Below are 27,012 nucleotides of genomic sequence, written 5' to 3'. Positions count from 1 at the left end.
TTACATTTAAACATTAAAGCTTTGCTTTTAGGAAATAATAAACTTTATGTTATTGATAGTTATTTGTTCAGTGTGGATTACCAACCATTTCTAACTTAAAATAGCCATAAACAATAAGCAAAACTTATAGTGAACCACCGTAAATGAAAAGAAAAGAAATGCTTCTACAAATGACAAACTAATAACAGATGTGAACTTAGTGAGAAACTGCATCACAGGGATTAGTTTCACTTCCAGTGTTGTAGTTACGTCAAAGTAACGCGTTACAATTTCCTTTAAGCAGTAACAAAGTAATATAATGTGTTACCAACAGAATTTCAGATAATATAATTTTATTTACAGTGTCACATTAAGCGTTACCACTATCCACACTGATCCACACCACACCACTTCCGCCAGTGCGCCATCAGAAAAAATATCCCCCGAATGTTGTTGTGTTTTGTTGTCACTACCTTATTTATACAGTCTGTGGTCACGTCAGACTACATCATAGAAGGATCCCTGTGATTGGCACACCTGGGTCATGTCATACTGTGCGTTGACATGTTCAGTGTGTTTTTCATTAATATAATGACATGCAATTTATCCCATTCTGCTTTTGCATCCTAAGGTGGAATTTATACTTCTGTATTGAATCGACGCCGTACCTACGGCACAAGCTCTGCGTCGACGTAGAACCTACGCCTTACATGCACCTCCCCAGAAATATAACAACACATCGCAGCTATGCGGACCTCTTGTTTATTTTAAGCTGAAACCATTTCACTCAGTGGAAACAAAGCTTTTATTTACTTCACAGATAAGAAACAATGAATTGTGAAGACAATAAAGCCTCCACTAAAATAGCATTTTAAGTCTTGTGTGTGATTTATCCTTCGGGGATTTATACTTTGGGATTTATCCTGGCTTCATATGAGCAGAGGAAATCTCCACTCATTGCTAGGCTAATTTATAGAATGTAAAATGCCATAGGTTTGTGCTAATAATGTTAGCATGTTACATTTGTTTGGAAAATATATTTAGTATAAGACAGTTGTTTTGTTGGTGAACCTAGTGAGTTGTGATGGAGCCAAATTTTGTAATGTTGCCTTTGTTAAATGTTGCTGTTGTCCCTGGCTTCATATGAGAAGAGGACAAGTTTGCTAGCTGCTAGGCTAATTTATACAATGTAGAATGCCATAGGCTTGTGCTAAGAATATTAGCATATTCTATTTGTGGGGAAAATGTGTCCAGCAAAAGACAAGTGTTTTGTCTGTGAATGCTGCGAGTTACAGTGAAGCCATTATGTGTACTCGTGTTTGAAATTGTCTCTATAGAGTGTGCCAGGGCTGACGTCAAAACCCGGAAGTTTAGCATCACGCTGGTTCCCAGAAGAGAAAGTGAATGTGATTTTTGAGAACAAAACCTGAAACTCGCTTAAGCTTTTGTTAACCACAGACCTTATTTGAGGCATTTTACCAAAATCCCATTCAAAAAAACGTATTGACTTTTAGACGAGAGAACCGGAAGCAAAAGCTTAAGCGAGTTTCAGGTTTTGTTCTACGACATAAAACACGTCAGTAAATACCCTACCTGTGAATTTTGAAGCTTTTACGTGTCGTAAAAAAGGCAGTTGCTAACAGGTTGCTCAATACGACTACAAACCCTGTCGGGGACATTAAATGTCATCACCCCTGAACAGGCGAGAGTGCTGGCAGTCCACTATTACAGCTTCTTATTTAGCTTAAACAGTCCGATTTCCCCATTATACAATGTTTTTAAAATAAAGCAGCCGCAATCAGTTGAAAGCTTAGTGGCGGTGACGTCAAGAGTCATGTGACAATGGAGTAGTCATGTAGTCCGTTAAAGCCTAACGTTAGCTTTTTACTTCTGGCAATCACATTTAAGCTTCAAATGCGGTATGAAAGGTGTTCATATGTGAAGATTATCTCGCTGAACAAAACCTTTAAGTATCATAAACTTGTGTTAGCCACAGAGCTTATTTTCTGACATAATCCAAAACGCAATGCAAAAATCACATTCACTTTCTCTTCCGGGAACCAGCATGATGCTAAACTTCCGGGTTTTGACATCAGTCCTGGCACACTCCATTAAGCCATGTTTAATGTGTGTTTTGAATCAACTAAACTTTTCAGCATTTCACAGAAACCCCGCTGTCAACTAGTGTTTTGGAGGTATAACTGCAGAGTGACACAGACACACCACCACACAAGTATGCTCGCAATGGTGTAGGGCCCCGCTAAGGCTGCCTGAAAGCAGTGCGGATAAGGAGCTGAGTGTTCATCACCCTAGATTTGGCAGTGTGTCCTGCACTGTTGGCCTTCTACATGGTGAATCTGCATTGGAGATGGAGGAGCCTATTGATGAATAAAAACACTCTGACTGGCAGTTCAGCTTAGTTTATGAGAAGAGAAACGGATGTGAGAAAGGTAAACTGCATCAGTCAAGTGGGACTGAAACAAACTTGTAATATTAGGAAAAGTTTTTTTCTAGGTCTGTAGCAGAAACGGTTCACAATTGTTTGTATTACTGTTCGCTGCAACACAGTAAATATGCTTTATTCATTCAACATGTTGCTAATGCGCTAAGTGGCTAACTAGCATCTTGAATCCATCCTGTCTGTCTTTTGGTTTCCCTTTTTGAATGATAAATACAGACTGCTGGTATGGAGAGTTATTTTTTCCCACATAGGTGAAGAATATGCTAGTTGGCCATTGGCTGTAGTCAGCGATGTATTCAAGTGCAACTTCTTGGCCAAGACACAGGCAACGTGATGTGATGCAACACTCTGTCTTCGTTGCCGCTAGTTCTCTGATGTCGGTTTGATGTGTCTAGGCCTTAAGAGATGCCAGGTTTCATCTAAGATGATACAAGGTGGGATGTCGTAGAGTAAAACCAGTGAGCAAAAACCACCCCAGGCTTCATATCGTCGGTTCGGGTTGTGGAGCTCAATTTTTTTTTCCATTGATTAACAGAAGTTTTTTTTCACCATCTAAGTATCTAGGAAAAGTCTTTTTGGTCTTCATGGCATAGCGTAACAGATTTTCCCACTGTTGGCCATTATGAAAACCAGCTTCAAAGCCAGGCACTCTTCATGGGGGCCAGTTCCAGGCACAATACTGTGAGTCTTTATATTCTATAGCCTGCGCTGCTACATAAAGCAACACGCTAACGTCAGGCAAAACTTAAACTTGATTGCCAGTGTCCCTGGTTGTCCCTGATTTCGGTTTATATTCCTGCTGAACATGTCAGGTTGTGTTTAGAAGCTTATTGGTGTTTTTTAATGGGAGAAATACACACAGTCATTCCCTGGCTGCAAGTACACTAACACAGTCTCTCCTTGTCACAAAGACAGTAAAGTGTTCAGGCTAACGTTACATTTTTCAAAACACTTACTGGAGTTCTCTTCACTTTTGATTCCCTCTCTATTACTAAGGAGAAAGGAACTGACTCAAATGTACATATGTAATGTGAAAGCTTTCCTTCTAATCCTCAATGACAACAATCCCACTCTCAAAATTGTCCAAACATCTGCTGATAAAACTGGGCCCGATCCAAAACTGTCGTTTCCGTGGGACTTCTAACCACAGACACTGAGGTTAACCAAACAACATAGACAGCTCTGTTTGTCCTTGAAGTCTTGAAGCAGTACTAAGTTTAAGTGTAAAGTAGTTATTAGACCAAGCACCTCTAACAAAACATTAGCAAAGTGGTAGTCTGCCATTTTTTGTTTCTGGCTCATGCTCATTACACAAATAAACAATGTGCGTGTGTGAACTGAGGAGATGATTTCATCATATTTCATATGCTCCGTTTTCCACATCCTGGAAGGTGTTTTCAAAAACCTCTATTTTAGTGACTTAAAACTGAAAGTGTTTGGGTGTGGATGAATGGCTAGAATGTGGAGGAAAGTATCTATTTTCAAAAATATCTGTTTTCATGTTTACAGGGCTTTGCAGAGACATTTGCTAAGATAGAGCCTTCTCGGACAGAGGGTAAAAACAGGTGTTCCAGCAGCACCAAGCACTGCTTGTGTTTTTGACCATTAAAACATGCACAGGTGTTCTAGTAGAAACCCAAAATACAAGAATGAACCTGAAAATGAGCATAAGAAGTCCCCTTTAAGCAATGATTGACTGGTTTGTTGGTTCACTGGGTGAATAATTAGACAGTCTAATTGGTTGACTGACTGACTGGTGCGCTAAATGGCTGGTAGACTGACTGACTGATGGGGGTTGCCAGTTGACGGACAGAATGACTGACTGGTTTCCTGGTTGACCTTTTGATTAAATAGTTTGCTGGCTTACTGACTCACTCATGGGGTGTACTGATTGATTGTGACTGGCATGTCTGTTAGCTGCTGCCTGGCTGAATAATTGTTTCATTGGCTGGCTGGTGGACTGACTGGTTCTGCTGGGTAATCTTCTGACTGATTAGTTTGCTGGCTGGAGGACTGGCTGAACAACAAAATCATTCTTTAGCTTCTGTATTGCTGACTGTTTGATAGCTACTGGTTGGTTAGTTTACTGAAAGATGTGACTGTTTTATTGGCTGACTGACTCGTTGGTTAAGTTACTGGTAGACGACCTCTCTGACTGACTGGAGTGTTAGCTAATACAGCTGACAGACTAGTTCTGCTGGCTGGTTTGTTGACTGACTGGTACCCTAAAAGATTGATTGGCAGACTGCCTGAGTGTCTTGTTGGTTTGCTGGCTGAATAACTGGTTAGTTGGTGGCTACATGACTAAATGACTGGCTTGCTGGCTGCGTTGCTGGCTGATTGATTGATTGAATGACTGTTTGGTTGACTGGTTGGCGGGTCTGTTGCCTTTGTCTCTCCATGGGATCACTGTTACTGTGTAATCTTATTTGACTGGGTTACACAAACACACACACACACACACACACACACACACACACACACACACACACACACACACACACACAACACAGACACACTCTCAGTGTTTATTAGCCTTAACTCACAGAAAACACCACAGGCTGATAAACTGATGATGTCATGCACTGCTCTGATTGGTTGGCTCTGACTTCCTCCTCCCCCTCTCTCTTCCTCTCTGCTTCTCTTTCTCTCTCCACCCTGCTTTCTTCCCTCTGTCAATCCCATCACTATTCAACACCATCCGACCTCTCTCCCTCTCTCTTCCCTTCCCTCTCTGTCTCTCTACCTCTCCTCTCCTCTCTGCCCCACTCTGCTCCTGCCAGGAAGATGATGGTGATGATGATGATGTGACTCTGCGGCCAGCCAATGATCACGCAAGGAGGGACTGGAAGGGGTGTGTTCAGAGGCTGTGCTCAGATCTGATCGATGCTGACGAGACCGAAGAGGAAGAAGGGGAAGAGAGGGAGGTAGAGGAGGGTGGGGGAGGCCTTGTCCGAGCTGAGGAGCACCTACGCTGGCTTAATAAAAAGGGGAGAAGAGGAGGAGGAGGAAGAGGAGGAGGGAGGGAGGAAGCTGTCGCCTGTCAAGAGGGGGATCAACCTGTGCTGTCATGGATAAATATCGACCAAAGAGACCAACCACCCTGGCTCTGTTCCCACAGCTGCCACAAGCCGGCACCCAGGTAGGGAGGCTGGGAGGATCCCCTGTTTTTAAAATGAGCAGGGCAGATTGGTTACAGTGTGTATAAGGGTGTGTATGAACATGGGTTATCTTGAATGAGGCAGCAGCAGCATCAAGCTGAATAAATGGGTTACTGTGTGTGTGTCTGTGTGTGTGTTTATTTCCTGGGAGGATGCTGTTTTCAGAATGAGACAGCATTAGTTGTGTATCTGTGTATGCCGTTTTGTTTGTGTGCGTGTCTGTGTGTGTGTGTGCTGGCAGTGGGTCAGCTCTGAAAATGGTTCAGCTGTAGCTGTATCTTGCTGTGCTTCACTAAATAGCCTCCTGTTTTGTGTATTGGTGGCAATATCTATACTATTTTTAGAACATCAATATTCCTAAGTCAATATTTCATGTGGCTGACTTGTTTTTCCAGTAGACCCAAAGTCAGTGAGCAGGTGGAGGTTCAGTGACTTGCCCAAGGACACTTTGACAGGGCATACTGGCTGTGGTGGGGACTGACCCCGATTGTGCTGTTGGAACATGAGCCTCCAAGCTGTTCTGCCATCTTGTGAAATCTATACAAGTATATTTCAGATGGGTCAACTGTACATTAGCAGTATCTTCTAGTACAGTAAGAAGGGCACATTACAAAGTCGTGAGAGGATTCTTTCTATAAAAACAAGCCCAGTTGATGTTGAAGTAGCTGGCCTTGGCTCCTCAGGCAGTGTTCAGTAATGAGTGGTCTCTAGAGGAAGCCAGCAGTAGTGAGTAGCACTCACTCAGCAGTAGTATCCCTGTATATCCCTTTAAATGAGGTGCATCCTGTTTACTGTGTCAGATCAGAAGAGAGTGATTTTACCCTAACCTGGGTTTCCCTTCAGCATCAACATCCAGAGGAGGTTCCTTAAATCCATCTGAACATCAATAAAAATCACTGTTGTCGTGACTGCTTTTCTTTATAAAAGCAGCAGGGTGTAAAATTTAGGGGTATTCAGTGAAATGTAGTGATGAGGACTGCTAATGTGAAAATGCAAATGGCCCTATCTAGAGCCAGTGTTTGGTTTGTCTACTCTGGGCTACTGTAAAAAATATGACAAGCAATTTGTAACATGGCCGACTCTGTAGACAAGGACCTGCTCCCTATGTAGATGTAAGCAGCTCATTCTAAGGTAACAATACACAGCAGTTCTCATTTTCAAGTGATTATTCACTAAAGGAAACATACTTATATTCCATTTCTGCCTATATGTTCATCTAAGTCCTACACACTGAGCCTTTTTTGGCCTGAATAGTAATACAATAAAAAATATCATAATGGTGGTTAGATTTGGTCAGGTTTTATTTAACAAACAAGATGGTAGGCTAGTGTTGGGTTTCTAGTCCAGTATGAAATTCTTTATCAAGTCTTGCTATGTTTAGCTTTCAACACTTGCAAGTAAGTGAAGTTGCAAAAAAATAACATCTGTATTGCTTAGAAAAATCCTGTAACACACTTGCCAACCCTTCCGATTTTCCCAGGAGACTTCCGCTTTTCATTGCCCTTTCCCGGTTTTCTTCCGGGATCCCAACTCTTCTCTATTTTATTTCAAATTAGTCTGCACTGAGTTTGAAAGAGAGACTAAATAATTACAGATTTTAAAAAGAAACTAGCCATTTTAAAATTTTCACTGACCTTCATGCCGCTTCCTGCTGTTTACTAACCTGTTTTCCAGCCTGCGCATGACATCCAACGTGACACTCCAGTAAAATAACAGAAAGGCATGCTTGGCTGCTGCAAAGCCGTGTTCATGGCTCTGGTCTACTGGCAATGGGAGAAGGAGTGTATAGCAGTGGCGACCACTGGTCTTTCAAACAGGGGAAGCTCACTTTAAGCTTACATCATAAGATTTGTCATATTGTAGCGAGGCAGTAACTTATAAAAGGAACATTTAATTGAAGCCGTTTTTCAACCACACTCATGCCATAGAACCACAGCAAAACACACCTCAAAGATTTTCAGATGGGTTTAATGGTGAAGATGAGCTACATCGTTTAAGGAAGTAAGGAACTCCGGACAGCACTCTGTCAGAAGACTCCACTCGCCGGTGTGTATTTCCAAAGCGCTGTCAATCACAAAGGGGTTCTGCCTTTTAGACAATTCCTCCAATCATCATGCAGACACCGAGCGTCCTCTCCCACCTACCGCTCCATTAGGTCCCAGGGAAGCTGAGCCTCCCTGAAAGTGACGATTTTATCGCATTTATCCAATGACTGCCTCGCTTTGCAGCGCTGTCTCATAGGAATGCTTGGCGGCTCCGCGTCCACCGTACTGACATGAGAATGTATGACAGGGAGGTCGCGTTTGAAAACTGGTGATAAATAGTTGACGTTTGAGCATCATAGTCATGATGTTAAACGCATCCTAGCGCACGTTTAATGCAATATAAATTTTTATTTTAATGTAAATTCAATAGTGCATATTTGACCATTTCTTCTATGAATTTTTGGGGGAAGTTCAGCCTCCCTTGTTGTCTCAGAGCAATCACCCCTGGTGTATAGCCTATTTTTAGTGGGTTTTCCTGTGTTTAAAAAAACCAACATACATGCCCAAATGTTGGTGGGAAAGTGGTATAAAAGTCTGTTTTCCATTTCCATTGGCACTTCCCTCCACCTTCTCCGACACTTTAGGGCCAGAGAGCGCCGATCAGGCCTGCATGAGCTGGGCGTGGTTGCCAATGGACACCTTGTCTCTGTATTGACCAATGACTGATGGCTCTAGCTGGGCTGTGAGGGTTGCATTGGGGATTGGGGACCTGGCTTGCCCTCCTCCACTACAGCGGCGTACCCATCTGTCTCTAAAGACCAGGAGCCTCCCATTCTGCCTCACTTATGCTTACATGACCTCGGGGTGTATGGGCCGGGGGGGGGGGGGGCCAGCGGGCTGTGGGTTCCTGGTGCGAAAGAAGCCTACAGTCTGGCCTTCCTCCCTCCTCCTGATATTGTGCTGGAGTTAAAACTAAACCTAATTAAAAGTATTCAATATAAAAATGCTGCTGCAAGACAATTTTGTTTTGTCACTATCATTCTTAAAATGTCACCAGAATGCAGTAAACAAAGTCTCTGAAAGTCATAAAGTCAGACCACCTGCTTTGGTTTCAAAATCCTCTGTATATTTGAGGTTTCAAGGTTTGCAAGTATGATATTGTGTTCACACTCTGTTGTGAAAGTGAGGTGAACATCAGAATATATTATAATTTGTAATTAAAGGAACAGTATATGACAGACTGAAATAATAGGTGTAGCTTACTGACTCTCATCATTTATATTTCTCCAGCTATTAAGTAACAAAGTATCATTTTAGCTCTTACAGAAATGATGATCATTAGCTATGGCTGATATAATCTGCCCCTATTCATGTTTGTTGTTTCCATTAGTCAAAGCAACAGTGATGAGAGCTAGCTGAGACTGGGGAATGCAAGGAACCAGATCTAAAATGGAAACTGGCTATGGAAACCTAATCCTAGAGGGCAGAAATGTTGACCCTTCTCTCTTCCAGTCTTTCATACTCATCTATCCTTGTCAAAATTACTATTCAATGTGACATAATCAAATACTGATTCACAAACTATGCAAGTAAAATAGAGTAGCATCATGCTACTGTATGACCAGCACTTCACTAAGGGCTTACTGGAGCTCTAAGGCTGGATTATATCATTTTAATTACACTTAAAGAAACTGACTTGTGTTTGTTCAGGGGAATAACACAAATTACAGGATTTTAGGAAAGTTAGCTAGACAGCTAACACATATCTGTTAGCAGCCAGGCTAACATTTCATTAGCTTGTTTTGTTAATTCTTAGTGGTTTGAGATTGATTTCAAACTCATGAGTCTTTCACTAACTAATATCATATCATCACATTTATCAGGAGTGCTGCCTATAATCTCCAAAAACACTCACTTTAACAAGTTGAACCTTGGGTGATTTTAACAAACTTAAACAATGATTCATTTGTTAGCATTCAAAAACATACAGCTGTGCAAGACTGCTGATACTGGTGGAACACCTAGTAAGATGTCCCCGGCCCTGGGTCAAGGGAGAGCAATAAACCCTCTAACCTTGATATAATCCGCTGGAATTATTTGTCAAAAATACATACGGGTATTTGGAGATCATTTTGTCCTAAGCATGAGCCAGACACATGGCAGGCCTGCAGCTGTGTTCAAGTATGTAATATGTCAGTGTAACTCACACATGCTCTGTTCTATAGTAATCCTTCGCTGTAAAACATCTGTGTTGTTTGGCCCCTCCTTTTCTGGTAAATATATATCTGTATCAGAACTCAGCTTTGTCTCCTCAAAATTACATTTATATGGATTACAGCTCATTTTAAACAGCGAATTCATTGGAGGGAAACGTAATAACCAAGCAAAGTACATTTTATATATTGCTTTATATAATGAGGAGATGTTGCTATTAATGTAGCATACCTGGCAAGTTGCAAAAATGTCAGCAGCATATTTCATTTGCTTTCTGCCAAAATAGACAATCTTGCTGTACACTATCCACTCATACAGTATGTATATACAGTACAGGTCAAAAGTTTGGACACACCTTCTCATTCAATGCGTTTTCTTTATTTTCATGACTATTTACATTGTAGATTCTCACTGAAGGCATCAAAACTATGAATGAACACATGTGGAGTTATGTACTTAACAAAAAAAGGTGAAATAACTGAAAACATGTTTTATATTCTAGTTTCTTCAAAATAGCCACCCTTTGCTCTGATTACTGCTTTGCACACTCTTGGCATTCTCTCCATGAGCTTCAAGAGGTAGTCACCTGAAATGGTTTCCACTTCACAGGTGTGCCTTATCAGGGTTAATTAGTGGAATTTCTTGCTTTATCAATGGGGTTGGGACCATCAGTTGTGTTGTGCAGAAGTCAGGTTAATACACAGCCGACAGCCCTATTGGACAACTGTTAAAATTCATATTATGGCAAGAACCAATCAGCTAACTAAAGAAAACGAGTGGCCATCATTACTTTAAGAAATGAAGGTCAGTCAGTCCGGAAAATTGCAAAAACTTTAAATGTGTCCCCAAGTGGAGTCGCAAAAAACCATCAAGCGCTACATGAAACTGGCACACATGAGGACCGACCAGGAAAGGAAGACCAAGAGTCACCTCTGCTTCTGAGGATAAGTTCATCCAGTCACCAGCCTCAGAAATCGCAAGTTAACAGCAGCTCAGATCAGAGACCAGATGAATGCCACACAGAGTTCTAGCAGCAGACCCATCTCTAGAACAACTGTTAAGAGGAGACTGCGAATCAGGCCTTCATGGTCAAATAGCTGCTAGGAAACCACTGCTAAGGAGAGGCAACAAGCAGAAGAGATTTGTTTGGGCCAAGAAACACAAGGAATGGACATTAGACCAGTGGAAATCTGTGCTTTGGTCTGATGAGTCCAAATTTGAGATCTTTGGTTCCAACCGCCGTGTCTTTGTGAGACACAGAAAAGGTGAACGGATGGATTCCACATGCCTGGTTCCCACTGTGAAGCATGGAGGAGGAGGTGTGATGGTGTGGGGGTGTTTTGCTGGTGACACTGTTGGGGATTTATTCAAAAGTGAAGGCACACTGAACCAGCATGGCTACCACAGCATCCTGCAGCGACATGCCATCCCATCCGGTTTGCGTTTAGTTGGACGATCATTTATTTTTCAACAGGACAATGACCCCAAACACACCTCCAGGCTGTGTAAGGGCTATTTGACCAAGAAGGAGAGTGATGGAGTGCTGCGGCAGATGACCTGGCCTCCACAGTCACCGGACCTGAACCCAATCGAGATGGTTTGGGGTGAGCTGGACCGCAGAGTGAAGGCAAAGGGCCAACAAGTGCTAAACACCTCTGGGAACTCCTTCAAGACTGTTGGAAAACCATTTCAGGTGACTACCTCTTGAAGCTCATGGAGAGAATGCCAAGAGTGTGCAAAGCAGTAATCAGAGCAAAGGGTGGCTATTTTGAAGAAACTAGAATATAAAACATGTTTTCAGTTATTTCACCTTTTTTTCTTAAGTACATAACTCCACATGTGTTCATTCATAGTTTTGATGCCTTCAGTGAGAATCTACAATGTAAATAGTCATGAAAATAAAGAAAACGCATTGAATGAGAAGGTGTGTCCAAACTTTTGGCCTGTACTGTACATACATACATACATATTATATATATATATATATATATGTGTGTATATATATATATATATATATATATATATATATATATGAAAAAAGAAAAAAGACACCCTTAAAATTTTACACAATCTCAAATATTATTATGAAATATTTGTGAAAAAATCTTTTTTATATTTCAAAAGGTGTGGCTGCATTAGACAGATACAAACAAATACAAATTATATTGTTTTGTAAAACTAAATTCTTGACAATATGTCAGTTCTCAACATTGTCGGTATCAAAGTCAACAAATAACAGAGAATGTGTTCAAAACTGAACAAAAAATAAATAAACCATCACATCATCAAATTAATATTTAGTAGTCCTGCCACTGGCACGTAGTAGAGCTCTAATCCTGGCTGGCATGTTCCCCACGAGCCTTTCACACTGTTGAGGGGTAATCTTGTCCCATTCTTCTTGAATTACTGCTTTTAATTCTTCTAAATTCTTTGGTTTATGCTTTGAAACAGACCTTTTGATAATCCACCACAGATTTTCAATGGGGCTCATGTCCGAGGATTGAGCTGGCCACTCTAAGACCTGGATACTGTGCTCCTGCAGCCAAGTTCTACTGGCCTTGGATGTGTGGCAAGGGGCATTATCTTGTTGAAACATCCAGTTTTTACCTCGACGGAACAGTGCACGCGCAGAAGGGAGCATGTGGGTTTGAGAATGGTACAATACTTGGTAGAGTTCAATGTGCCATCACAGACAGTGAGATGACCAACACCAGCAGCACTCATGCATCCCCAAACCATGATACTGCCTCCACCATGCTTGACAGTAGGTACTGTACATGCTGGAGATAATGCTTTGCCTGGCCTTCTGCATACCGTCACATTAGTAGGAGGAAGATAAAGCTGGAAACTGGACTCATCTGACCACATAATCTTCTTCCAGTTCCTGGCTGTCCAGTTCTTGTGTGCCTGGGCCCAACGACGCCGGGCTAACCTCTGTCTCTCATTGATCAGGGGGTTCTTGATAGCCTTGTAGGACCTTAAGCCATGATCTAAAAGTCAGCCACGTACAGTGCGGGTGGAACACTGGACACCAGTTTGGTTTGACCACTGCTGCTGAAGCCCCTGTGATGTCATTCGGCGGTTTTGCCTGCACATGCGGATCAGGATGCGGCCATTTCTTGCTGAAGAAACCCTTGGACGCCCAGATCTTGGTTTGTCTTCCAAGCTGTTGGTTCGTCTGTATTTCTGCAGAGTGTATTCAACTGCTGAAGGACTGCATCTGCACTTCCTGGCTATCTGGCGGCAGCTGTACCCTTCCTGGCTGAGAATCTTTATCTTCAGGCGTGTTTCCTGCGTTAGGTTCCTTGTTTTAGCCATTTTTGTGTCTGAAGAACTTTCAACTGTGCTGGCTTTATGTAGACACGAAGCTTGGCAACAAAAATTGTGTCTTTTAATAAAAAGAACGACCTTCATCACTGGTACCAAAATGACCCAATACTCAAAATTTCTTATGTAGTTTTATGGAACCAATCAATTTTAAGTTTTTAATGGCTTTTTTAGGATTTATTTAGTATTTTGGCTGTGACTGTACTAAAAGAAATTGCACTTGAAGACCTAAGAGTGATTCTTAATGCAATATTTCACAAATGCATGGGGTGTCCGAAAACTTTTTTCCACCACTGTATGTATATATATATATATATATATATATATATATATATATATATATATATATAAATAAACGTGTACTTCACAGTCCAGAAATCTGTAACAGCTCGACTGCTCCTCACAGCTTAACTGTGTAATATGAAGATCGTCTATAGAAGTTATCAGTAATGATCTGACTGTAACTGATCATTCCACAGTCCATGATCTACTTCAACCTCACAGAGACGGAAGACAATGTGCTGACAGGCAGATATAGAAGGTTAGTGTGTTTTCAGTACAATCCGTTCATGAGCTGCATGCTGAGAGTTCCTGCTGGCTTAATACAGCAGCACTGTCAAAAAAACCCTAGGACCTTGTCTGAGTGGATTGCAGGCACACACAGAGGTAGTCACCATCATCCTGCTTCATAGGGTTTCTCAGTTTATATTATGTGACAGATCACATAGTCTTACAAAAATAAATGAAATGTACACAGCTTCTTAACAGCACATTACATTGTGGTGGGCAAGAAGTATCTTAACATTATAAGCTAGCAACATATAAACAATGCCAATGCAAAGTCTGAAATGAAAACACTGCGTCCATGAAATCACTTAAGTAACATTTGATCTTATTCAGGAATTATTAGTAAATCTGTGAGTAGATCTGCACATAAAAACCTCGGTACTAACAACCTACACCAGATTCATGAACCCTGTGGGAAACTCAGATTTGATCGTAGGCATGTGAGAACAGTGACACCCTATCTACCTTATTCCTAGCCCCCATGATACCTTGCGTAAATTATGGGTGCAACTTCCGGCGCTGAACTGAAACTAGCAATTTCCAATGGTAACCGTATGTTTACAGTACTCTACCATTATAGCTCAAACTGGATTATGTGATCATACCTCTGCCATCTCTGAGCCATCTCAAAGCATTGTTATTTTTTTCTTTTTAACTGAGCACGCTAGCAATTAGCTCACCTTGCTCCCTTAAAATACTGTTAACTTTAACATGGCCCGAGCTACCTTAGTGTCAACATTTGTTCCTTCTAAAGATGATTTCTGATGACTTACTAAGAGATACTGACACATTTGGCAAACATGTAACATAATTCAGTATTAACTGTAGCCGGTCGCGTATGTGACGTCATAGCTTTCGCTCGCTTCCTGCAGCTTGGAGTGACTGCAACCTGGCACAAAACACACAGACATCTTCAATCATAAATCGATTAATCATAAAACAGTGGAATTTCAGCGGGGAGGCCAAGCTGCAGGAAGCGAGCGAAAGCTATGACGTCACATACGCGACCTCCCCCTGTGTACTCTTGAGTCTTTCTGATTAAAAAGCTTATATCTCAACAGTTTTACCACAAAGTATGACTTTCTTGACCTTAAATTTTATGTTTTAAATTCGTTAACAACATATTTAGATTTCATGTCACAACTCAAATGGGAACAAAATATTGCTCTCCCCATTCACTGCCATTCATATTTTTTACGATCTAAGGTCCCATGAGCTCTACCAGAAGGGGCATGATTCCAAGGGCCCCTGACTCACAGGGGCCCTAAAAATAGGTAAACATTAATATAAAATGATTAAACCATCATCATTAAGATATATATATATTTTTTTCAAATATAGTAATAAAATTAATGATCTCTTTGTTTTTACTTGTTTTTGGCAGTAAAAGTTAAATATCCCCATTGACCAAAAAGTAAACATCCATATTGACTGACCACCCCCCTGTATCTGCATGAAATGGTTTGGTCCTGTCTTAGCGCACAGTGACGGTGCCTAGTAGCAGTCAGCCATTGCGCTAAAAAGGCAAAAAAGGAAAGAGAGAAAGGAGAGAGAGGAGAGGCAAAAGAAAGGGTGTCAATATGTGAGCCAGTTTTTCTCCAAGAAAGGTGGGTAGCCTGTAGCCTGTGAGTGGTAGAAATGAACCTGTTAGCTTAATGTCCATAGTGAAATAAGCTAGCTACAGACTAGCGTTAGCCCACATTTACTCCTTTTTAACCTACATTTAAACAGTGCAGGTAAATGTTTAGCAAGATATTCATATTAAATCAGCTGTCCCTGCCCCTTTTACCAGACTCAACAACAGATGAGTCAGAAGCAGCAGCCCTGTCTCCCCATAACTTTACCCCTCCCCATCCCAATGAAGAAGGTGAGCAACACTGTGCTGAATGTCATGCCAGTTAGCATCATTGCAGGGAGTCTCTCTCTTGCTCTTTTTTACCATTACAAAAAAGAAAATGAAATATTTTTTAATGACAGAAATTCAAACAAATTATTTTTCCACATAATGATTATTATGAAACAAAAACTGCCTACAACTGCCTGTAGTGGATGCTGGACATTAAGTAACCTAACTTAGCACCTCCATGAGGCCTTTTAATATCATTTTCCATTTCAACTTTATTTTCTTGTTGGCATGTGCAGCTACTGTTTTCATTATTTTGAGATGATGCAATGTGATTTTTTTCATGAGGCCCAAAATTCTTGGTGGCGCCCCTGCGTGTGAATGTTCATGAATGCCAGTCAGCAATTAGCATACATCCCCGCCCATGAATAGCCAGTGACCACAATAAATAGAGATGATAATTACTATGGATAGGTGCATCCTGACGACCTGTGAACGTGGAGCAAACAAAGAAAGACAGAGAGAAAGAAAAAACTTTTCCAACACTAAGACTGAAGTTCTTTTGGGTGGAGTTGAGAAAAAAATATATTACTAATGGTGTGACAGGGACGGGTAAATCAAAGGCCTGGAAGGAGGCAATGGATGCCATCAACTCTGTGTCCTCTGCTACAAGAACCCTCCAAGAAGTTGAATGAAAATGGTTCGATTGATGCAAAAAAAAAAATGCATAAGCACAATCAAAAAAATAAACAACAGCTACGGGAGGAGGCTCTTCCCAGTCACAGCTGCAGACGAGCACATTATTTGCATCATTGGAGAGACCTTTCTGTCAGGGGAGACAGTGACATGCCTCCACTCGAGCAGTCAATAGCAAACTCAGAAGGTACGGTGATGTATGTGTTATATTAAGTGCTAATCAGTATACATTCTGACAGCCATCACTGATAGCTAAGTGTTTGGCCAGTAACATGGGTCAAACAGAAGATGAATTTGTGGAGTTCTCTCTCCTGATTGAAGCAAGTGGGAGCAGGATGCCAGAAATGTATACCATGTATTATGTCGATTTCAATAACTCATTCACATTTTAAGAAACCTAACCTGAAGCTTAAATCTGATAATTTAGCTAAATGTGTTAAATTTATAATCTTTTGTCATGTTTAACTTGCATGTTTCAAAGGCATCAGCATATTGTGAACATAATAGAGCATAACGCAATCACTACAAGCAGTCAGAAGCAGGTGTAGATTTTGTTAGTACCTACGGAAAGATCAGAGCTTCCGACATATTGATAAATGCAGAAATGCATATAAATTTCCTTCTGTGAACAATTTACACACAAACTTCTTCTACTCGTGTCATGAATGAGACCCACTGACTTTTGCTTTCAAACAGGACATGAAAAGTGGTCTCCTGGTTGAAAGTCCATATCTGTTTGACCCACCCATCCTATGCAAACTTTCTCGTTCTTAATATCTAATCCGTGTGTCATTGCATTGGCATTGTTTTTGGTGTTGCCAGCACACAGTTTAAGGGACTTTGTGTCCATTTTAGGAATTTCTATGAGATGGCTGGATAGATTGGCTCGGCTTAAAATACAGTAGGTTTTGCATACAGCCTAATTTTGGACTAAATTCTGATTCAACTTCAATTTTGAATTTTAAACCAAGGTGCTGTTGTGATAATATGCACAATTCCTGAATATTATTTAATTTTAAGTTTTTGTGCCTCAATTTCAAAAAAGAAAAGACCAGCCAGGAATGGGTCCTGTAGGAGGGCCAGGGTAATGTAGGACAGATGCTACATAAAGGGCCTCTTCCACACTGTGATGAAGTAGTAGATGACAAAGGTGCCACAGCTTGAACAATAAAATTCCCATGAGCAGCAAATGTTCTACCTCCTGGTTGAGCCTCTAATGAAATATTGTCCTGTCCTCAGCCCAAATCTTGTTGATTATGACGCTTCAATCATTGTCCTTATGTAAACGTTTTCAATCCATTGCTAATATTGTTGAAAAAAAATCAATTTTCACCAATAATAGATATTAACGTTGCTTTATTTCTATATAGTTTATTCTGAACGATAGGTTGTATATGGGGCATTCTACCGAATGTGTGCAAAGTTAGGCTGGAAATATTTTGAAACTTTGTATGTTTTAGTTCCAAAACTTTGTCCCTATATACAGTACAGGCCAAAAGTTTGGACACACCTTCTCATTCAATGCGTTTTCTTTATTTTCATGACTATTTACATTGTAGATTCTCACTGAAGGCATCAAAACTATGAATGAACACGTGGAGTTATGTACTTAACAAAAAAAGGTGAAATAACTGAAAACATGTTTTATATTCTAGTTTCTTCAAAATAGCCACCCTTTGCTCTGATTACTGCTTTGCACACTCTTGGCATTCTCTCCATGAGCTTCAAGAGGTAGTCACCTGAAATGGTTTTCCAACAGTCTTGAAGGAGTTCCCAGAGGTGTTTAGCACTTGTTGGCCCCTTTGCCTTCACTCTGCGGTCCAGCTCACCCCAAACCATCTCGACTGGGTTCAGGTCCGGTGACTGTGGAGGCCAGGTCATCTGCCGCAGCACTCCATCACTCTCCTTCTTGGTCAAATAGCCCTTACACAGCCTGGAGGTGTGTTTGGGGTCATTGTCCTGTTGAAAAATAAATGATCGTCCAACTAAACGCAAACCGGATGGGATGGCATGTCGCTGCAGGATGCTGTGGTAGCCATGCTGGTTCAGTGTGCCTTCAATTTTGAATAAATCCCCAACAGTGTCACCAGCAAAACACCCCACACCATCACACCTCCTCCTCCATGCTTCACAGTGGGAACCAGGCATGTGGAATCCATCCGTTCACCTTTTCTGCGTCTCACAAAGACACGGCGGTTGGAACCAAAGATCTCAAATTTGGACTCATCAGACCAAAGCACAGATTTCCACTGGTCTAATGTCCATTCCTTGTGTTTCTTGGCCCAAACAAATCTTTTCTGCTTGTTGCCTCTCCTTAGCAGTGGTTTCCTAGCAGCTATTTGACCATGAAGGCCTGATTCGCGCAGTCTCCTCTTAACAGTTGTTCTAGAGATGGGTCTGCTGCTAGAACTCTGTGTGGCATTCATCTGGTCTCTGATCTGAGCTGCTGTTAACTTGCGATTTCTGAGGCTGGTGACTCGGATGAACTTATCCTCAGAAGCAGAGGTGACTCTTGGTCTTCCTTTCCTGGGTCGGTCCTCATGTGTGCCAGTTTCGTTGTAGCGCTTGATGGTTTTTACGACTCCACTTGGGGACACGTTTAAAGTTTTTGCAATTTTCTGGACTGACTGACCTTCATTTCTTAAAGTAATGATGGCCACTCGTTTTTCTTTAGTTAGCTGATTGGTTCTTGCCATAATATGAATTTTAACAGTTGTCCAATAGGGCTGTCGGCTGTGTATTAACCTGACTTCTGCACAACAGTACTGATGGTCCCAACCCCATTGATAAAGCAAGAAATTCCACTAATTAACCCGATAAGGCACACCTGTGAAGTGGAAACCATTTCAGGTGACTACCTCTTGAAGCTCATGGAGAGAATGCCAAGAGTGTGCAAAGCAGTAATCAGAGCAAAGGGTGGCTATTTTGAAGAAACTAGAATATAAAACATGTTTTCAGTTATTTCACCTTTTTTTGTTAAGTACATAACTCCACATGTGTTCATTCATAGTTTTGATGCCTTCAGTGAGAATCTACAATGTAAATAGTCATGAAAATAAAGAAAACGCATTGAATGAGAAGGTGTGTCCAAACTTTTGGCCTGCACTGTATATTGTACCATATGTAAAGGTCACATATCTAGTAAAATGACTGTAAATTTTTATATTGTATTTTCAGACTGTTTTGGAATGTTTTTCCTCTCCCAAAATTTGTCAGTACTGAAACATATAGTATTATATTACACAAAAAATATCAACCTGTTATGCTTGTTCCTTCCCTTGTCTAAAGATTTAAATTTTTACAAATTTTTCCTGAAGGTTTTCACAATTAAATCTATAAAAAATATTTTAACAAATTTCCATGTTCAAATTATAGAATTCTTCAAAATCTGCAGAGCAGAGTAGAGCAGAGAATAGAGCAGAGTATAATAGAGTAGAGCAGAGCAGAATAGAGTAGAGCAGAGCATAGTAGAGTAGAGCAGAGTACAGTAGAGTAGAGCAAAGTAGAGCAGAATAGAACAGAGCAGAGTATAGAGCAGAGCATAGTAGAGTAGAGCAGAGTGGAGTGGAGAAGAATATAGTGGAGCAGAGTATAGTAGAGCAGAGCAGAGTAGAACAAAGTAGAGCAGAGTAGAATGGAGCATAGTAGAGCAGAATAGAGTATAGAGCAGAGCAGAGTTGAGAAGAACAGAGTAGAGCAGAGTAGAGCAGAGTAGAGTAGAGCAGATTATAGAGTAGAGCAGAGTATAGTAGAGTACAGCAGAGCAGAATATAGTAGAGCGAGCATAGTAGAGTAGAGCAGAGTATAGCAGAGCAGAGTAGCGTATAGCAGAGTAGTGTATAGCAGAGTAGAGCAAAGCAGAGCAGAGTAGAGCAAAGCAGAGCAGAGTAGAACAGAGTAGAGTAGATCAAAGTAGAGCAGAGTAGATCAAAGTAGAGTAGAGCAGAGTAGAATAGAGTAGAGCAGATTATAGAGTAGAGCAGAGTAGAGTAGAGCAAAGTAGAGCAGAATAGAACAGCAGAGTACAGAGCAGAGCATAGTAGAGTAGAGCGGAGTGGAGTGGAGAAGAGTATAGTGAAACAGAGTATAGTAGAGCAGAGCAGAGGAGAACAAAGTAGAGCAGAGTAGAATGGAGCATAGTAGAGCAGAGTAGAGCAGAATAGAATAGAGAAGAGTAGAGTATAAAGTAGAGCAGAGGTGAGAAGAACAGAGTAGACCAGAGTAGAGCAGATTATAGAGTAGAGCAGAGTATAGTAGAGTAGAGCAGAATATAGTAGAGCGAGCATAGTAGAGTAGAGCAGAGTAGCATATAGTATAGTAGAGTAGAGCAAAGTAGAGCAGAGCAGAGTAGTAGAGTAGATCAAAGTAGAGCAGAGTATAGCAGAGTAGAGCAAAGTAGAGTATAGTAGGGCAGAACAGAGCAGTGCAGAGTAGAGAAGAATAGAGTAAAACAGACTAGAGTAGAGAAGAGCAGAGTATAGAGTAAAGCAGAGTAGAGAAGAGTAGAGCAGAGCAAGACTTTGGACCACAAAATTATGGGGTTTAACTACTGACTATTCCATTTTGTCACTACCAAAATGATCATGTCACTACCGAAAACTTTACCATTGGTTTCGGTAGTGACATTCCTAGCTATTTTTCAGGATAACTAAAGAATGCTAGCAGTCACATGGCTAACAAGCACATGTTTGAAGAGTTGTTCACACAGAAAAACATAATATTTTGCATTAATTTTTACATAATTGAAAAGAACGTGTGTTAGGTAGTGACAGTTTTAAAAGTTACACACTGATTTTCAGACTTTGGAAGACATTTATTTAAAAAATGATGGGAGTCAGCGACTTACCATGCAGCCATCTGGGACGGGGTGCAGTACTACCCCCCTTCTCAAAAATTCAGGGGTATGGCTAAAATCAAGACTCAACCAGTGCATTAAAACTCTTGTGTTTCGGTAGTGACATGAAAACAAGGACACTATTTTTTTTAGCATAGTTTCCTTATTTAAAAATTAATCCCACAGTACATCTAAATAGTTCAACTTCTGTTTAAACTCAATCACAAATATTTTAAATTACACTTTTGAAAAAATATGAAAAATGTTTTAAGTGTTATTTACATGAATTGAATTTTAGAGGTCAGGGTTGGGGACAGCTACTTCCCAATAGAAAGTACCCTATAAATGGTGATTTTGTATATATTTAGCGTATCACTTTTTCATTTAATGTCCTGGGTTTAAATAGGCCATAACATAATCTTTGTAAATATCTATGTCTAAATACTCAATTTTATTATTTGTGTTGTTTTTTTGTTTAGGGACAGCACTTTGCACACAATTGGTAGAATGCCCCATATAAAGATGGACGATGCATCTCCACTTACCCCCACTGTACAGAAGTGAAGCTAAAATATCTCAGATAGGCTGCTGCCATCTTGCTCTGGTGACATCATTTGGAGCCAGAGTTTTGCGCAGTAGCAATCTCAATGGTATCAAGTTTCCTGCCCATACAACCGTCCAACCAATCGTGAGCAGCACCACTGAATGCGAGCCCACCGATCACACATTTGGCATGTCATGATGTAAAATCCAATTTCTAGAGCATTAAACAGCTAATTAAAACCAAACGCATCAGAAAAACAAACACTTGAACATGCGGCAGCGTGATAAAAACTACCTTCAATGACAGAAGTTATCTTTGGGGAAAAAAACTGTCCCTGGAAGAGGTTAATGAACAGCCAGTGTGTATTGATCTCAGTCCACATGTCATTATGCCACGACACATTGCATTTAATAATCAAACTAGCTGTATATGACTAGCAGTGTGATTGGCTGCTGCAATCTGTGTTCTCATCATTCTGTGCTGTGTGCCAGCTGGACTCTCTACAGTAGCTGGATTAGACTTAAAACACTCACTATTACTTAACCTAGTATATGACTGTAAGCCCTGACGCTCACTGACTCTGCATGTGTGTGTGTGTGTGTGCATTAACTGTTACTTGCGAATTAATCAGCTAATTGTGAGTTCTAAAATTAGTGTGTGTGAGGGAGGAGGCACGGAGCTGTGAAGTGTGCTGCTGTTTGTGCTGTTTTCGATGTTGAGTGCACCTCTTATTAAGATATACAGATGTGTGCAAATAGTCCTAAATTAATAAGCAGGATATTAGTGTTAAATCCACATCTCAGCAGGCCAGCCATTAGTAATTATGAACAGGGGGACAAAATCTTCATCCCCACCCACTTACCACCACCACCACCACCACCCACCCTCAGTTCTAATACCAACATGGACAGTTTTAAATAAGCTCTTGACCAATTGCCTTGTAGTGACAAAGACAGAGTCTCTACCAGCTATTTATAAATCCAGTGTTATTGTTATAGACCCATCCAGGCCGTGCTCTGTTTTGTATGCATATAATCAATATGATTACAAAAAATAAAAGGTCAAGTTCAGGTATTTCAAAACACAGAGCATTTTTTCCTTTCAAATAAGACTGTGACAGTTATATTCCTCCTTTTACTTGTAAACAAAACAGAAATGAAAAATATGCCCTGCGAGGAATAATTAGAGAAAAGTAAAATCAAACATTGATTTATTAAATTACTGCAAGGTCTTGATTCACGAGATTATCTCATGAGTGAACAAATACATTCACATTTTAGCTATCACAGTTTCCAAATCCAGTGTTTATATTGTGTTAACTTATGCAATTGTAACCGGTAGTGTCAACAGCCCCAGACCAGGATTAACTTTAGTGGCGATCACCATTTACTCTGATAAAAGTGTTAAATAAATAAATCCTCTGTCCATTGTCATAAGTGTGAATCAAACTGGTTGCTCTGTATGATCAAACGTAGATCAAAACCTTGTGTCAGGTGCTCATGAGGGACAGGAAACAACAAGATACACAGGAAGGCAATCCAAATACTCCAAAATATAGAAAACAAAGAAGGAAGTATTAAAAAGCCTTTATTGTAATGGCTAAATCATTAAAAGAGCCAACATGTTTCAACCACTACAGGTCTTTGTCAGGGCTGTTTTACAAATTCCTTAAAACACCACAAAGTAAAACAACCCCTGCGAAAACAAAAGGTTGTGAATTATTATTGTCCTTGGGGCTTTTCGAATTTTAAAGGAAATTTTCTTTATAAATGCATATAAATCAGACAATGAAATAACAATGCTACACAATGCAAACACAAATAGGCTACATGGTGTTAAACAAGGGTATTACATAAGTAGGCCTACATGAATGAAAATACATATAGAAATAAGGATAAACTGGGGTACAAGCATACAAGAGGTATATTCAGTCAGAGGATTCAGGGAATCAAGTTGCATAATTTTCCATAATATATGTATAGATTGCTATTGATAATTGATATCAGTATCGGTTTTTAGCTAAATGAGTTGTTGTATATCGGCATATTGGATGTTGGCAAAAAATCCAATACTGTGCATCTCCAGTTAGTACCAATGGATGCCTTAGGTTGTCTGTTTTCATATGATACCAGCATATTCACTCTAGCTTTAAAACTGAGCCTATTTCAGCAGGTTTCATTTGCCTGTCTGCCTGGCACCTCACCTTTGCCACATTCGGCTTCTGGTTGTCATACCTGGTACAGTCGAAACTGGACATAACATTTTCACAATAACTGCAGGAGGTGGGCTATCAAAGTACAATTTAAAATGTGTTTAAATGATAACAAAACTGTATTTAGCATTTAGCAGTCAGTGATATAAGTCAGCAAGTAAATTGTTGCTACTTGATTCCATTTAAGGGTCAACCATTGACCTTTGCATGGGCCCCCATGGCCTTGGGCCAGTGTCATCTGTACCCTTTGATCACCATTATTATGGATTAAACAAACATGATATAATATGCTAATTAATAAGACAATTCACCCATCTTTATTCTTGTTTAAACTGTCCTATCTCTATGTAGTAGAGCAGCTGTATATGCAGACTCATTTTAGCAATGGTGCATTCACATGCTGAAATCTGAGATATGAACATTGATACTGACTTTGCTTTGCTGTGGAAAATTACAACCCTGTAGACACACAATAAGCAGACATGGTGAAAAAGGGAATGTGAGTTTGACATGCATTGCAGTTTGGTGCAATGCTTTTTGACACATGCCCTTTCCCTTATCCTCCAGTGTGCATGGAGGTTTTGAAGGCATGTTGTGATGATGAGGAGGAGGTTGTTACAGATGATGGAGCACACGGCTGAGGCCCAGGAAGGGAACCACTTTCAAATAAGTAATCTAATAATAAATAAAGCAGCATTCTGTAGCCTCTGGGCGACCGGCTGCCTCCACACTCTTTACTGCTGTTAACAGGGTGAGAGAGGAGGTGGTGCATTCAGCATCACAGGCAGCCACATTGATTTGTTATGTCTGTCCGAAAGTCATTTCAAATTCACTTTGAAGGGGAGGAGTCTGGTTTCTGGACAGGCTAAATAAAGATTTCTATATACTATAGTTAAATCTGTTTGGATTTGTCTCCAACTTGTTTGCCAATGTTCACAGTTGATGACTGAGACCTGTGAGGAGGTTGTTGGTGCAATGTACACAGTACTGTAGTGTTTTTTGTCAGATGTACCCCCACAGCCCTGTCAGATCAACTCAACCCTTCATTCATAGGCAAAGATTTTTGAGGGGATGCTGGGGACACATCGTCCTTCAATATTTAGAACATAAGCGTAGGCTCTGCGCCAACGCAGAGACTACACTGTAGTCTGACATGCACCTCCCCAGAAATGTAACTACACATCACGGTAAGGCAGACCTCCTGTCTATTTTTGTAAGCTGAGAGCCATTTCTCTGGAAACAAACATTTAATTTACTTTTATTTCATAGATAAGAAACAATTAATGGTGAAGACAATAAAGCCCCCACAAAATAGCATTTTAAGTCTTGTGGGAGATTTATCCTGGCTTCATATGAGTAGAGGAAATCTCCGCTAGTTGCTAGGCTAATTTATACAATATGAAATGCCATAGGCTTGTGCTAATAATGTTAGCATGTTGTATTTGTTTGGAAAACATGTTTAGTAAAAGACAGTTGTTTTGTTGGTGAACCTATTGAGCTGTAATGGAGCCGAATTTTGTAACGTTACCTTTGTTAAATGTTGCTGTTTTTCTTGGCTTCATATGAGTAGAGGAAAACTTCATTAGCGGCTAGGCTAATTTATACAGTGTAAAATGCCATAGGATTGTGCTAATAGCATTAGCATGTTGTATTTGTGGGGAATGTGGCCAGCAAAAGACAAGTGTTTTGTCTGTGAATCCTGCAAATTATAATGAAGCCAATTTGCGTGCGTAGGCTACAGCATAGGCTACAACGTAGGCTCTGCATAGAGCTGACACACAAGTATGAATGCACTTTTATACTTGTTAAATGCAGTATTATTTACATTATTATATTTAGTGTAAAATAAATGTGTTAATCACTGACGTAACATTACATGGCATACGTCACTAGCACAGTATGCTAGACATACTTGCGTTCTATGGAATGTTGATACTAAAATAACTTGGTTGACTTTTGGTTTCACACAGGACACAAACTGTAGTCTCCTGTGAAAGTCCAGAGTTTGTGTAACCCATCCACATACGCAGACTTCCTTGCCCTTTATACTTAAACAGCTGGTCGGAGCAACAAAGAAAGACGCCTGGTGAATCTCAAACCAACTCTAAGGGCCCTATTTAGATGGTCTAAAGCGGAGGGCTCGTAATCCATGTCGCAAGTGTCATTGCTATTTAGATGCAGGCGCAGTTGTCATTTTCCCGCCCTGCGTCCTCGTCATCTAACTAGCAAATGAACTTGCGCTTCTCTAGGTGTGTTGGTTTAAAAATGAGGAGTGGTCAGGCACAGTCATGGTGTGTTGCTAGTTAGATGACGTAAAAAGCAAATGCGCCAGTGACCAACGAAAACCTGGTCTAAAGTCAACAGTGCAGTATTTTGCTGTTAAACAAGTCTGTTGGGGCGTCAGTGGCTTAGTGGATAGAGCGGGCGCCCCATGTACAAAGCTGTTGCTGCAGCAGCCCAGGTTCAAGTCCGGCCCGTGGCCCTTTGCTGCATGTCACTCCCTCTCTCTCTCTCCCCCTTTTCACGCTAGACAGTAATTAATCCTGTCAATTAAAGGCAAAAATGCCCAGAAAAATATCTTTAAAAACAAACAAACAAAAAAACAAGTCCGTCTCTCGCGCCAGGCTGTGACGGAAATATGCCATCTCCTGTCAGCTGATCTGGAGACGCATTCCAACACTCCCTATACCCTCCACGTTGCTGTAAAAGTCACTGCTGCGTTATATTTCTTAGCAAGTGAGTAATTTTAGCATCCGCTGAGTTCAATTGGAGGCATATCCCAACCTGCCATAAGTTCGGCCATACATGCGGTCACATCAGGCCTAGTCCGACATGCCAGTGAATTTATTCGGTTCCCCGTGACACCTGATAGCCAAAATTGAGTTAAAGAGGAGTTTTGGGCGAGGTTTGGGTTCCCTGGGGTCCTGGGTGCAATTGATTGCACCCGTGTGCAACTACGGGCCCCAACACAGAATGCTGTGATTTACATCAACCATAAGGGAACCCATTCCATAAATGTCCAGGTGATCTGCGATGCAGCCTGTAAAGTTATACATGTATTCGCTAATTATCCTGGGTCAAGCCATGACTCCTTCATACTAGCCAACTCTGTCATGCAGTCTTCCAGGGGGATCCCCCCCGGAGGGGTTAGGGGACAACAGCTATCCATTAAAGACATGGCTGATTACA

At 40.7% G+C, this 27,012-nt stretch overlaps 1 protein-coding gene across 1 annotated transcript in view; it reads left to right on the top strand.

Annotated features, from left to right (window-relative positions):
* Positions 1-5,143: 5,143 nt before the first annotated feature.
* mapk8ip1a (mitogen-activated protein kinase 8 interacting protein 1a) overlaps positions 5,144-27,012 on the top strand; it is a 49,667-nt gene continuing 27,798 nt past the window's right edge. The window contains exon 1 of the mRNA XM_049574953.1: positions 5,144-5,582. Coding sequence (XP_049430910.1) covers positions 5,511-5,582 — 72 coding nt within the window. The 5' untranslated portion in view covers positions 5,144-5,510. The remainder of the gene's footprint in view (positions 5,583-27,012) is intronic.

The sequence above is a fragment of the Epinephelus fuscoguttatus genome, linkage group LG4, assembly GCF_011397635.1.
Source record: "Epinephelus fuscoguttatus linkage group LG4, E.fuscoguttatus.final_Chr_v1".
NCBI classification, from domain to species: Eukaryota; Metazoa; Chordata; class Actinopteri; order Perciformes; family Serranidae; genus Epinephelus; species Epinephelus fuscoguttatus.
Note: the sequence above shows the minus strand (reverse complement) of the source record. Positions and strands in the feature narration are given on the sequence as shown.